We start from the raw sequence: 15,254 nt of genomic DNA on the forward strand, positions 1-15,254 counted from the left end.
ATCTCCCAGGTCCCTTTTAAACAGTTTTTAAAGGTTGCATGTGGGCTGGCAACTCTTTGTCATGGGCCCTTAAGGGCAAGAAGCAGGGCAAGGCAGGTACAAGTGTAGTGTAACTTACTGAAGGCGAGGAGCAAGGCAAGAGAGCTGGAGAAATTCCTTGAGAGACATTAGATAATCACTCAGTGTGAGACAGAGACTTCCCAAAAGTTGAGGGCAGGGCAGGGAGGAATCTCTGGAGGTAGTAAATACTGACAAACCCTTGGATTGTTGTTTAGTTGGTACTTGAGCTAACCAACTGTGGACAAAGCTGACATTTAGTAGATGACCTGTTATCTGAACACCAGGAAGAGCAACTTCATGAACTGAAAAAGTGGTCAACATCTTTGGTACCCAAAGTGTAGCCTCTTGACAACAGTATAGGCATCATTTGAAATGCATAAACTTGGACCTCACTCTTGGCCTACTGAATCTTTTTTTTTTTTAAATTATTTTATTTTTGAGAGAGAGAGAGAGAGGCAGAAAGAGAGAATGGGCATGTCCAGGCCTTTCAGCCTCTGTGAACAAACTCCAGAGTCATGCGCCCCCTTGTGGCTTACGTGCAACATTGCATGCTTGCATCACTTTGGGTCTGGGTTATGTGGGACCTAGAGATTCGAACATGCATTCTTCAGCTTCTCAGGTAAGTGCCTTAACTGCTAAGCCATCTCTCCAGCCCCAAATCTTGTTTTTTAAATTTTTTTCTCAATTTTTATTAACATTTTCCATGACTATAAAAAATATCCCATGGTAATACCCTCCCCCTGAATTATGTTTTTATCAAAATTAATTTGTATTTCAATATCATCCCAGGATGATATGTATACACATTGAAATTTGATAAGCATGGTAATTTAAGGCTCATTCTACTTTAATGTCTACAATCAAGTGTTACATGATAAGCTATTATACAGAAAATGAATTCATATAATAATAGGGAAAGTTCTACAAGGCTAGAGTAATCAAAGCAAGCTTCACTGACATCAATGGAACTGGCTCAGAAACACGGGAGGAAGAACACGGTCATATAAAAAAACAACTTCAGGAACTTACTGGCCTAGCAGTAGGTGGGGAGATCAGTAGAACTGCTGTTTTTGATAGTGCTAAAATAGCTCTAGACTCTTAAAAAAATAGGTCACATACTTTCTTCCAATACTGGACAGAATGGCCCAAGTTCTCTAATGGAAGTCAAAACACAGGGCAGTCATGACACAAGGAAGAGGCTCTATTTAGAGGTTAGGAGACAGTTTCAAGACAGGACTAGCATTTGAGCTGAGATTTGAAGGCAAGGGTATCCCAAGTTGAAATAACAACTTGACAGTGTCAAGAAAATCAATTTACCTGGGTGGAGTGAGTACAAGGGTTATGAGAGTGGTGAATCTCATACAAGATGTGATCCTGGAGAGAGCTGACAGCAAGGGTTACTGGCAGTCTAAATGTTGCTGGGGAGTCTGACCTTAATTTACAGATAGCGGAAAGCCACTGGTGATTTCAGTTATGGAATAAAGTGAACGAGTCATAGGTTGAAGTCAAGACCATCATTTCTGGTATTATCTTAGATGAATATATTATAGATCTTTACCAGGGCAATACCTATAGGATGTGAAGTGAAATTCAAAATGAAAACTATTACAAAACAAAATAGGCAGGTCCTTTTGTTGAAGTTCAAGTCTGACCTTGGCTAGCTGAGGCAGTGATGGCATTATACACAGAACAAGAGAAGAAACAGGGTTAGAAGTGAAAGTAGCCTTTAAAATTTTTTCAAATTTGTTTTAGAGAGAGAATTGGCGTGCCAGGGCCTCAGCCTCTGAAATTGAACCCCAGATGCTTGTGCCACCTAGTGGGCATGTGTGACCTCATGCTTGCCTCATCTTTGTGTGTCTGGCTTACATGGGAGTTGGAGTCAAACATGGGCCCTTAGGCTTCACAGGCAAGCACCATAACTATCCATCTTTCCAGCCTGAAAGTAGTTTTTAATTGAAGTCATTCTCAAATACAGACCACTCCAGCTTCCAGAACTTTCTTTTATTAGAATTTCACTCAAAATGGTAGTTTTGCTTCTTAGTGTGTCTTACTTGCCAAATCCATGTTCTTGATGAATTTTGCTATTCAACATACATGCAAAAAGTCAGCTCTACTGTTGATAACTTACTACCTTAATTTAAATTAAGAAAGTATCTAATTAGGGAGCTGTAAAATATATAGCAATCCTCTCATGAAATGAATGGTCCTGAAGCCACTTATCTAAAGAGAATGTTCATAGAGTTACCTCTCTTCCCATTGAAAAATCCACTGTATCTGTGATTTTAAAAAAGATTGTTTGGTTATATTAATATACAAATGAAAAATTAGGTAATTAGGAAAAAAAAAAGAGCTTAGCAGTTAAAGGTACTTGCTTGCAAAGCTTGCCAGTCCAGGTTTGATTTCCCAGTACCCTTGTAAAGCCAGACACACAATGTGGCATATTAGTCTGCAGTTTGTTTGTAGTAGCAAGAGGACCTAGAGCATCCATACACACACTCTTTCTGCTTTTAAAATAAACAATAAACAAGTTTAGTAAAGAAGAACTAGGTAACTGGCCATACCTTGTTCTAAATATATAAAGTAGGAAATATAAGTGTTCAGATGATCTCTTAGGAAATCTACCAGTTTAAAATGTGAGGCTAATTTGGGAGCTGTCAGAACAATCTATCTGCTATAGAAAGACATTGCAGACCAGTAAAGCCTGGGAAATTATAACTTTTTAAAGATAAAGTACAATTTAACAGACAGGAAACATACTTTACATTTGAGTTCATGTAACACTGCTGTACTGAATCACTGTGTCCACTGCTTCAGTCCTTTTCTGTACCAGAATTAAGTGTGCCTATGTCCTTTGCCATACAACTTTGCCATCCCTCCCAGAAATTGTCTAACTCAATATTGAGCATAGTCGTATGTCTTGTTTTGGTCAACAGAATATGGGCAGAAGTGACAAGGGCTCTGTTCTGGCCAAGGCCTAATCAGACATCCTCAGTTCCTCTCACTGTCAGGGACCCTTGTGTTCATTATGAAAACCTATCCCAAGAATCCACTGTGCATGGAGAACAAGAGATGGAGGGACCTGGCCTGAGACAGACTTTCACCTGAAGAATTGCTGCCCCACTGCCTTGCAGACCTGTAGAGTATGAATACCAGTGTTTATTGTGGAAAGTCATTGAAACTTTGAGGTTGTTTAAAAATGAAAAAAACCCTGTTCTGCAGCAAATTATGAGATATGTTCTAACAAATATAGCAAATATTGGAATATGCATCAGCAAGACTGGACCAATTTGTATGAAATACAGCTTTTTTGTACTGAAAACTGAGAATACATTTTAATAGTACTTTCACTATTATGTACCAGATTTTGTTTGGTCTGTAAGCTATTAGTATTTAAATTTACATTTTGAGGAATGTATACATTTATTATTATCTTTGAATCCAGATGAAATGTTACCAAGTTCTTATCAGGTATCTTGGCCCAAAAAATGAGCCTCTCTGTCTTCACCCCACGATCAAATTGAAATTCTCAGCGGGATCTTAAAAGCTTGCTTCAGAATAATGTCCAAATTCACATAAAACAAATGTAATAGCAGGAATGTTATGCCATCTTCAATTGCTAAACCCTCCCCTCCAAGGACAACAGCATGAGAATGTATTACCTATACTTTTAACTCTACACATTAACTATACATGTAGACATGCTGCCAGTCTGGTAGCCACTAGCGACACATTTAAGTGTTGAGCACTTGAAATGTGGCTAGTCCTCATTAAGATGTCTTATAAATGTAATATACACAAAAGATTTTGAAAACCTAGTATCTAAAAACCATATATGAATATGTTTTTCATTGATTGTTGAGAATACTTTTTGTTGTTTGTTTTTATTTCTTTATTTGAGAGTGAGAGAGAGAGAGAGAATGGGCGCATCAGGGCTTCCAGCCACTGCAAATGAACTCCACATGCATGCATCACTTTGTACATCTAGCTAACATGGGTCCTTGAGAATTGAGCCTCAAACTGGGGTCCTTAGGCTTCACAGGTAAGCACTTAACCACTAAGCCATCTCTCCAGTCCAAAAGTGACCTTTTTTTTTTTTGTTTTGTTTTTTTTCAAGGTAGGGTTTCACTGTAGTCCAGGCTGACCTGGGATTCACTATGTAGTCTCAGGGTGGCCTCCAACTCATGGCGATCCTCCTACCTCTGCTTCCCAAGTGCTGGGATTAAAGGCGTGAACCACCACGCCTGGCTTGTTGAGATTATTTTAATTTAGTCACTTTCTTAAACTCTCCTGTTTCTCATTTTGAAGTAGGCCAGCTGTTTCTTATAGGGACCTTGACTAAAACAACATTAAATGAAATGTACTTTTGAAACTTATTTACGTCACATTTTATGTCTTACTAATTTGATGAGTTGAAACTCTCTCACACATGTGCACATATACAGAGCATAATTAAGTGGTTTTATTTATTTATTTTTGTTGCCTACAGATGCAACCATTTTTGCTGATTTATTTCCCCTATGGGTTTATAGGAAAAGCATTCCTACCGTATAAAGGAACAGGGTTACCAGAAACAGTTTTTTGAGTCCTGGGTGAAAATCTGGTAGTGAATTAAGTCCTGGTTTATAATGACTGTCAACTTGACAGGACCTAGAACACCTGTGATGTGTTATGTAGAATAGGTTTGCCTCTGGGCAAGCCTGTGAGGGATTATCTTGAAGTGGGCGGGGGTCCTGGACTGCATAAAGAGGAAACAGCTGGCTGAGCACTAGTATTCATTGCTCTCTGCTTCATCACTGTGGACTGAATGTGACCTGCTGTATCTAGCTCCAGCCACCATACGTGCCCTGCTGTGATAAACTGTAACCTCAGACTATAAGCTAAAATAAACCCTTCTGCCAGGAAAGTGCTTCTTGTCAGGTATTTGATCACAGCAAAGAGAAGGTGACTAATACACACAGTAATCAATTATAACCAGTGGTCGATCCATTACTGAAATTAGTTTACATTGAACCATCTCTTTTGGCCTGCTCCACCTAGAAAGACCCAAAGCAAATTCCTGGAACAATCTTTCTTTTAGTAGAATTGGGGGTAGATTGTGCCCGCTTATTATCTCCATAAATTGAGAGCTTGACAAACAGAGTTTGGTTCTCAAATATCTTAGGTGACTTTTAATTTTTTTTACTTTTTGGACCTGGAAACAAGACAGAAACAGAATAAAAAAATACTATGTTCTCTGAAGGAAACTTGTAAATATGAATTCTAACATGCTGGGGTGAAAAGTATCCAGAAAAGAACAAGTGATAGACTCAGAGCAGAAGCCACACCTCTGAGGCTCAGCTCTATCACGGGCACTGGGAACCACCTCCTCCTTCAGACTGAGGGCGAGGTGAGAAGATGACCAGAAGCACCTGAACACGGCTCACACTACACCACAAGTACTTAGTCAGTGGCAGCCATAGATAATATATAACAACTGCACCGGAAACAAAGTCTGAACAAGTTCCAGTTTGGCTTCTCTAATTGGGACCAGGTAAATTCAATTCTGAATATCAAAAAAGACTACTATAGAAAAAAATAGCCTGACTGCCCAAGAGATACATAAATATTTGACTTCTAGTGTGTTGGAGAGCTCTCCTGTCCCTATCAGCTCAGCTGTTACACTCCAAGCCAGAGACAGGCAAACAGCTTGGGGTAAAGTAAGAACATGCCACCACTCAGTACTGCTCAGCAGATTCTCTTGCAGCAATGCTCACAGGTAAGGAATGGGGTCTCTTCACATTTCCACAATAAAGTCCACAGCCACTTATTCCCTCACAACATTCCATGGAAGGAAGGCCTGTATTTATATGACGGGCGCAGCAACACTTTCAGACTTGGTCCCTGGCACACTGTGCTGTGTAAAGACCATAGCAGGGTAGAATCATGCCACTCCACATTAATGCTGCTCTCTCATACTCTCATAAGATGTGGCATAGCTTTAAAACTCAGGCAGCCATCGTTGTGACAAAGTTGGTTACACATTTAGCTGTCAACAAAAAGGTTATGGATGAGAATACCCAAGTATGGTCTTGTTCCCCAGCCAACTCTTGGTGATGAAATGTTGTAAAATGAAGTTTCTATGACATTGTAAGTATACTAAATGCCACTGAGTTGTACTTCACTGGATATAAAGATGAGAAAGTTCACCATATGTGTGTGTGTGTGTGTGTGTATGTGTGTGTATGTATATATATTTTTTTTTGGTTTTTTTTTTTTTTCAAGGTAGAGTCTCATTCTTGCCCAGGCTGACCTGAAACTCACTCTGTAATCCCAGGCTGGCCTCAAACTCACAATGATCCTCCTACGTCAGCCTCCCAAGTGCTGGAATTAATGGTGTGTGCCACCACACCTGGCTACATTATATGCTTTTATTGTAATAAAACAAAACTCTAAAAGATGCATTCGAGGGTGCATTTTCTCAATCCTGAGTGTTAACTGTATTTTTCTTTCTAACATGTATCCTCCTACCACTAGTATCTGTTCTCCGAATGCCTGTGTATGCATCTACTTTTTGAAAATCTCTGGCCTGAGTGTTCTACTTTGTAGCATTTTTGCATTTCCTAGGAACTTAGATGCATTCTTATCCTTACTTCAGGGGACTAGGACATGCATTTGCTGCAGGCACACTCAGTTGCCTTCGCAGAACTCTTTGGCTTCAACACTTATTTATCAACTTTAGCAAAATCTCCTAACCACAAGGTAGGCTTGGAGTGGGTGTGTGTCTCCTGTCTCCAAGGGCACTGCATGGCATTCTTAATAAATGGGAAGTGGAAGGGGAGAGGGGGGTTTTCAAAAGGTATGAATGAACCAATTCCTGAGAGTCTTCTTTTACCAGCTTGACTTTGCAGCATGAAGTCCAGACTATGAGTTATTCTACACAGAGTCAACATTGTTCTTTTATAAAGTAAAACTCATCATAAAAGGTGGGAGGTCTTTAAGACCCACACAAACACAAAGTATGTAAGAGAAAGAGGGCAGCTGAGAAAGAATCACAGGGGTTTGTCTGCCAGGAAGTCCTTGAGGCAGAGGGTGGTGACAACCTCCCAAGACAGGCTTCAGCAAGCCAAGGAATCATCGTGCTCATCTAGACTGGCCCTGGCAAGCCAGGAAGTGCGACCCGGCACACAGATGGTGTACAGTGCTTCCTGGGTTAGGTGTGTCTCACTCCAGCCAGCAGATTTTAGCTATTCCTGCTATACTGTGTCTTTCCAGACATATGAAGGCTTGTTCCAGAGAATCATGCCTGTGATGACCACCACGACCAGGATCAGGGAGAAGAGAACCATGAGGAAAATGTAGGTGGAATGGGTGAGAGGTGCAACTGTTGGCTGCTCAGCAGGAATCATGTTGGTCAGGTTCAGCATGTAGCCCAAAGTCCACCCGGCATCACTGTCCTGGATCTGCAAACAGTGGGAAAAACATTCAGTAACGCAATCTGCTGTTCTCCTGTAGTCCCATCGTTACCCGTGAGCAGCACCAGGTGGAGAGCACCCTGTGTAGTTTGCTAAATGAACTTATATGCCACACTTGGAACAGTACCGTTATGCAGCCTCACTATTAGTATACCCCTGAAGCTCAGAAAGGATTTTGGGGAATGGCTGTTCAAGTGTCCTACCTGAAAGAACTTAATTCAGTTAGACTGTTGGAGCTCTGCATTCTTGTTTACTTTTCATATGAATGGTAGAGGGAAGGGGAGGGGAAGGTGACAGGACATAGGCAAAAGCTGAGGGAACAATGATTGGTCCTGGCCTTCTACATTTTTGTCCAGCCAGGGAAATCATTCACATAGTGAACCAAGGCTTCATGAGAGAAAATTGAAGGGAATAATCCAAGCAAGTCAACTTTATGGAAGTTGTAAGACTATGCATGTGTGCAAGAAAGGATTTTTAACAAATTACCTAGCATGGTCTGACCCTGCTATCTTCCTAAAAATAGCTTCTAGTTACCTTAGAGCTTACTGGAATATAGATAGTCTTTGAACAATCATTTGGGAAGTGGTTTATTACATGAGCTGTGCATGATGACAGCGAAAGTATAGTTAAACCTAAAGAAGAAAATTATGCATATTTCACACTCAGTACTTGTTTTCTCTTTGGAACATTGTCTTCCAGTCTTCTCTGAGATATCTTTTTCTTACCAAGAAAAAGGAATTAAATTTTATGTAGGGCAATTCATCTACTAACACTTTGTGCACATCATTCCATGTGTCTTAAGATGTTCATAGACACTTTTAATCATGTGCTTACTGGCACAAACTGCTTTTTGCTCACTTAACAAAACATTTAGTAATCCTAAGAATGAAACAAGTAAACAAAAATCATGAAAACATTTAGAAGGCTCTTAGCACATATTGTCAGAACAGTCTCGTAAAAGGCTGTGCCAATTTACACTCCAACCAATACCATTTGAAAATTCTCTTTCCTCCAAATCCTTTCCAATAGCAAGAATGAGGAATTTGTAAAAGGCCCGTTCATCCCTCTGTGTGGGACGGAAGCTTCATTTGACTGCATGTGTCAAAAGCATCTTCAGATTTAGAGGAGTTATCACTTTGGCCTGGGAAATATTGGAGCATGTAGTAGCGCTCCAAGAATATAAACTACCTGCATGCTGATCAACTTTGGTAGGGATCCTTTGAGCAACAAAATAGACTGATGGGATGGGAGGAAGTCTGAGGATTAATGGGATTAGCAAGGTCAGTAATGAAGAGAGAATAATGAGTGGTGTCCTTGGGGCTGCTGCAGCCTTCCGCTTCCATGCTTTGTTTCGTTTGCCATCACCACATTTCAAAGCTGATAAATTTTTTTTTTGCCATTAGTGGATAAAACAGGCATACCTGACTATCCATGACCTCACAGTGCCTGACACTACCTACATAAGACCATCCTCACAGGAGGAAAAGATGATGACATCAAAAATAAAAGAGACTGGGCTGGAGAGATGGCTTAGCGGTTAAGCACTTGCCTGTGAAGCCTAAGGACCCCGGTTCGAGGCTTGGTTCCCCAGGTCCCACGTTAGCCAGATGCACAAGGGGGCGCACGCGTCTGGAGTTCGTTTGCAGAGGCTGGAAGCCCTGGCGCGCCCATTCTCTCTCTCTCCCTCTACCTGTCTTTCTCTCTGTGTCTGTCACTCTCAAATAAATAAATAAAAAATTTAAAAAAAATAAAATAAAATAAAAGAGACTGGTGGGGGGGGCATGATGGAGAGTGGAGTTGTGAAGGGGAGTGTGGGGGAGGAATTTATTGTCTATAATTATGGAAGTTGTCAATAAAAAAAAAAAGAAAAAAAACAGGCACATGTAATGCGGTGTGGTGGCTCACACCTTTAATCCCAGCACTCGGGAGGCAGAGTAAGGAGGATCGTTGTGAGTTCAAAGTCAGCTTGAGACTACATAGTGCATTATTCCAGTTCAACCTGGGGTAGAGCAAGATTCTAACTTTAAAAAATAAAATAAAAATAAAAATAAAAGCACACACATGCTACTCTTGATATTTTTCATCAAGCATGAAACACACACTTCTTGCCGATGCTCCTCTCTTCCTAAAAACCTGCAGGTGGCGCTATGGCAAAGCACAGCAGGGAGGTTGCTTCTTCAAGGCCTGTGATGAGCTTCAATGGCCCCATTGATAGCCACTCAGTCTTTTCCTTCACACAGCCTTTCAGCAACACGAGCAAAGCCCTCGCTGATAAGAAACTATGACCAACCTTTTCTGGATTGCTGGAGGGGCTCTTGGGAGTGATTTTGAAGTCAATACACAGAATCATTGTGGCTACTGAAATACTGTCCAATTACTTTAATCTCTTGCCTGGGGGCTAGGGAAATGGCTTAGCCAGTAAAGTGGCTGCCATGCAAGCATGAAGACCCAAGTTTACATCCCCAGTGCCCATATCAAATCTAGGTACAGCAGCACATGCCCGTAAACCCAGCATGGGGAGTGGGGACAGGAGGATCCCTGAGGCTTACTGATTGGCTGGTCTAGCTCAGTCTATGAGCTCCAGGTTCAGTGAGAGACCCTGTCTCAAAAAGTAAGGTGGAACAACTGAGGAAAACACCTGACATCAACCTTTGGTCTCCACATGCACATGCATACACTCACACATATGCAAACACACATATACACATGCACACACATACACCTTGTGGAGGTTTTGAATGTCACTGTCCCCAAAGCCTCAGGTATTTTTGATTAAGATTAAGCTTCCTCAAGTCTCCAGCAGTGCTCTGCCTGCTGGAGGTGTGTCTGCGCACATCTTGACTCCAGCCCTGTGGTGTGTTCAGACTTAGTTCATGCTTGCTGGTGTTGGCGGTTCTTTCCATGTTGTGGATGCATGATGAAGTGAGCCAGCTTCCTTTGCCATGATGAAACTTCCTCTGGAATCTGTCAGCCTGAAATAAACCCTTTCCTTCCATAAACTGCTTCTAGTTGGGTGTTTTAAACCCAGAAAATGTAACTACAACATACATGCAACAAAGAATTGCAACATTATTAAGAAAGATCTCTGGCTTGTAAGATGTCTCAGTGGATAAAGTGCTTGCTTTGCAAGCATAAGGACTCAAGTTTGATTCTCAGCACTCATATAGATGTTGGGTGGCTGTGGTAGCCTACCTGTAATTCCTAGTGCTTGGAGGCAAAGACGGGATCCCCGGAGCAAACTGGCTAACTAGACTACTGAATCAGTAAGCTCCGGGTTCGAGTGAGGAACCCTGTCTCAGTAAATAGTGATTGAAGAAGCCACCTAATGTCAACTTTTAGCCTCCATATGCATGTGTTCATGCACACCCGCAACACACACCTGTGCTCACACACATACTCGCACAATACGTACAGGCACACACACCACACACAACCCCAAAAGCTTCATTTTTGTTTTCTAAGAAATAGTTACAGTTTTCTGGATAGAAGGGTATAACTGAGAATTCAGATAGCTGCCCTGAGAGAGGGGCCCATAGTTGATGTCCTCAGAAGGACTTCATACAGAATGCTAGCTTAGGTGAGAGACGATGGATGGCAGAACAGGGCATCAGGCCAAAACTTAAATCAGCTTGACTTGCGCCTTTCTTACGTAAAAAGCTGCTTCAGTCTCTACCTTGCAACCTCCACACACGTAGCCGACTTTCAAATTACCTTGCCCATAAAGTGAATGTGCTTCCAGGAGCTGTCTGTGAAATGATAGCCTTGCAGGAGGAGGGAGAGGATGTAGGCACCAGAAAAGCAGTATTCACTAAGATACTTCTCCTTCACTCTGGGAAAAGAGGATCTTACCTAGAAGTTAAAAGAAACACTGTGTTGGTACAATAGACACCTCTTCACAGCTCTCTTTTCACTACTAGACCTAATGAAAAGAGAAGAAAGCCCCCAGCTCATGTGGGTCTTTCTTGCAGAGGCTTTGGGGATGGCACAGCACTCCTTCAGTGGAGGCAGGGGCTTTCAGTTTAGGGTCTCCCAGGGAAGCTTTTCCTCCACAGGGCTCCAGGAAAAAATCAGTTCCTATGATCTAGTAGGTTCAGAAACAACCAATTTTGATATTTCTTTCTATCCCCTAAGCTTGGAATTACATAATCACATTAGCATATTAAAAGCTGTGAAAAGTAGTACATGAAACAAGCTCATTACGTTTTGTTTAACTAGAGTCCTCTCTATGCTTGTCACCAGTCTTTGGCCTAGAGCTTCTATAAGCGTCTTGAGAAACAAGAAAATCTTACTACTCAGTTTAGTCGCTGGATGAGGATGATAGAATCCGCAGTTCACAGGAACTTGTTAGGTTTCATCTCAAAATTATAACTAAAAATCTGCATCTTGCAATGATAATTGAATATGACCAAAATATATTCTACACATGTGAAAAGGTCACAATGAAACTCATTATGTACAATTAATATGTGCTGATTTTCAAAAAAGAAAGGCACTTAGAAGTATATTGCAGTGGTAGAACAAGTGCTTAACACACATAAAGTCCTGTGTCAATCTGTAGCTGGAGAAAGAAAGACCAAAAGAAACAGATGCTAGCAAGGAAATGACATGAGGGAGCCCTTACACACTGTTGGTGGTCATGTAAGTCAGTGTGGCCATTATGAAACATAGTGTACAGGCCCTCCAAAGATTAAAAGCACAAGTACTGTATGACCCAGCAATTGCACCAATGTGTGTACACCAAAGAAAACACAATGAGTATGTCAGAGAGCAATCTCCACTCAAGTTCTTTGCAACAAAATTCACAATTGTGAAAGCAGGGAATCAGTCTAAGCAACCATCAGTGTATGAAGACACAAACACATGTGGCCCATATACACAAGGGAATGTTACTTAGCACCAGAAGAATGAAACCTGCCATTTGGGACAACCTGGATGAACCCAGAGGATATTATGTTTAGTTAAATAAACCAAACACAGGAAGGCAAACATTCATATGGAACATTTAAAAAGTTGGTCATTCATAAAAAAGCCGTAATTTTACATAATTAATATGTGCTAAAAAGCTGATTTCATAGTATTGTGACAAGGACTAGTGGATACAGAGACTGGGGAAAGTAGTGAGTAGGGAGGGATAGTGAGCAGTTGGTAAATACAGTCTAACAGGAGCGGTTAGTTCGGGTATACTTTGAATAATAAGTTGACAATAGTTAACAATCATCTACTGAATATTACTTTTAAGTCTAGAAAAGATGATGAGGAATGTTCTCACCATTAAGAGGGTGATAGATACATTATTCTGATTTGATCAGTGCATGATGTACACATGTTAAAATATCATATGAGAGCCCATAAAAATGTATAGTTTATTACGTCTTAATTACAAGCAAGGGGCTGGGGAGATGGCTCAGTAGCTAAAGGTGCTTGCTTGCAAAGCCTGTTGGCCTAGGTTCAATTCCCCAGTACCTACAGATGCAAAGCAGCAGATGTGTCTATGATCCCAACAAGCCTAAGACAATGGGAGGTGGAGCCTGGAGAACCCCAAACTCCAAGGCCAGCCAGACAGATGTTCTTGCAGTCTGACAGCCTGTTTGCAGTGGCAAGAGACCTTGTCTCAAAGAAGGTGGAGCACAGATGCCTCAAAGCTGTCCTCTGACTATACACATGTGCTATGGCCATGTGTGCTCATACACACACAGATAAATAAAAATTAAAAAATAAAATATGATTTAGCAAAATTAGCTTTAAAAATAAGGGATAGAATGATAAACTTCTGAGATAGGCTTTCCTTTCTTTTGAAAAGAAATAGATGTATTTAGTTCTACCCTTCTTTGACTTTAAAGATAAAGGTCACAGCAGCCACTTTGTATTCATGAGGCATAGCAACAGAATTGAAGGAGCAGTGGCTGAAAGAGGTATGAACTACTGACCCCCCAGAAGATGTGTTGTGAGGCTTTGTATTAAATGAGAAATAAAAGACACTATGGGCTAAGCCATTGTAGGTCAAGTTATTAAGAAATGTCAATAAATTCACTCCCAGGCTGGAGAGATGGCTTAGTGGTTAAGCGCCTGCCTGTGAAGCCTAAGGACCCTGGTTCGAGGCTCGATTCCCTAGGACCCACATAAGCCAGATGCACAAGGGGGCATACACATCTGGAATTCGTTTGCAGTGGCTGGAAGCCCTGGCGTGCCCTTTCTCTCTCTGTCTCTCTATCTGCCTCTCTCTCTGTCACTCTCAAATAAATAAATAAAAATGAACAAAAAGTATAAAAAAAATAAAAATAAATTCATTCCTGAGTCCATCTGTGCTTCCCTAACATACCTGCTCAAACCATTATAAAGTTAAGAGCAGCTTCATGTCTTCCCTGACATAGAGGGCACAAGGCCACTTGGGGTGGCTCAGCTTCTGGTCACTTACCTCCTCCCAAGGCCTAGAGCAGAAATTTTCAATCATCTCAACCATCCTTTCTTGAGAGGAGATTTCACTTGATGTCATGTTTAAAAAATCCATCACAAAGTAGAAAGCTGAAAATGCCTGCAAAAGAGAAGTGCAGTTTTGGGTTGTGTCCAACATATCCAGGAATTGGCTTGATCCCTTTGGGATTCCATTTTGGCTCTGAGAATAGCGAGAGTACCATCTACTGGTGATTATTCCATGCTGCAAGCAAGCTATATACCTCAATTTCATATTTTAAGTTTTATATGAAACATGTGCCTAACAAAATTAATAACTGTATTTAGTCTGTATGTCAAATCATCTAGTTATATGTAACAAGGTTACATTTTCCTTTTTCCCCATCCTATTTGTCTGTGTCTCTCTCTGTTTCTCTCACTCACTCTCTCACTCTCACTTGATTTTTTTTCTCTACCTCTGGATAACATAGTTGTCATAATAATAGCTGACCTTCTCCTTTTATCAGGTTTCCAAGAGAAAAAAGCCAGAAAGTTAATTCAAAGCAAAATTCTTCTATGAAGAAATAAAACTGGTTGTTAAATCATTTTCCAAAGGTTCAATCAAAATATCTTGACAGTGCTTTGAAATATTAACTAAATGAAGCATTTGTAGTCACTAAAGGAACAAAAATAGATGCCAGGTGTGGTGGCACATGCCTTTAATCCCAGCACTCGGTAGGCAGAGGTAGGAGGATCTCTATGAGTTTGAGGCCACCCTGAGACTACATAGTGAATTCCAGGTCAGCCTGGGCTAGAGGGAGACCCTACCTTGAAAAACAAAACAAACAAACAAACAAACAAACAAACACACAAAGCAGCATTAATTACACTTTGATACCAAACTGACCATTTGATGTGTCCCCACTGCTGTCCTCGTTTGGACTTGTTCTGTGACTGGGCTGTCTGCTCACTGTTCGAGGTACTAGGTTGGCTCTTCCCTGGAAGGAAGCGTTTTAGAGGTCGGGCAGTGTCAGCTACAGGGTCACCTGCTTCTGGCATATGTGTCTAACATGCCTTCTCCATGGACTCGGCCCCTGGTATTTGTGGGTGATTCACTCCAGACACCACCCTACCTAGGGACACTCACGACTTGACTTTAATCTTGATTTTCTATGTTCTTTTGATCTAGACTAAGGGCTTTTGGATTAAGGGTCATATATCAACCTAAGGTATTAAGCTATCTTTTAAATTTTTTACAAAAACTTCAGTATACATGTACATGCCCCCCTTTTTTTCTGCTTGGAAGATCCTTAGCTTTCATCAGATTAAGAGACTTGTGATCTCTTGAAGGGA

General features: G+C 41.0%; 1 protein-coding gene across 4 annotated transcripts in view; it reads right to left on the reverse strand.

The window, feature by feature from the left end:
• Nucleotides 1–6,967: 6,967 nt before the first annotated feature.
• Entpd1 (ectonucleoside triphosphate diphosphohydrolase 1) overlaps nt 6,968–15,254 on the reverse strand; it is a 90,484-nt gene continuing 82,197 nt past the window's right edge. For all 4 annotated transcript variants that reach the window (XM_045142231.1, XM_045142230.1, XM_045142233.1 and 1 more), the window contains 3 exons: nt 13,927–14,043; nt 11,223–11,360; nt 6,968–7,499 (listed from right to left, as the gene is read on the reverse strand). In XM_045142231.1, the coding sequence (XP_044998166.1) occupies nt 7,293–7,499; nt 11,223–11,360; nt 13,927–14,043 (462 nt within the window). In that variant the 3' untranslated portion in view covers nt 6,968–7,292. The remainder of the gene's footprint in view (nt 7,500–11,222; nt 11,361–13,926; nt 14,044–15,254) is intronic.

The sequence above is a fragment of the Jaculus jaculus genome, chromosome 1 (genome assembly GCF_020740685.1).
Source record: "Jaculus jaculus isolate mJacJac1 chromosome 1, mJacJac1.mat.Y.cur, whole genome shotgun sequence".
In the NCBI taxonomy this organism is placed as follows: domain Eukaryota; kingdom Metazoa; phylum Chordata; class Mammalia; order Rodentia; family Dipodidae; genus Jaculus; species Jaculus jaculus.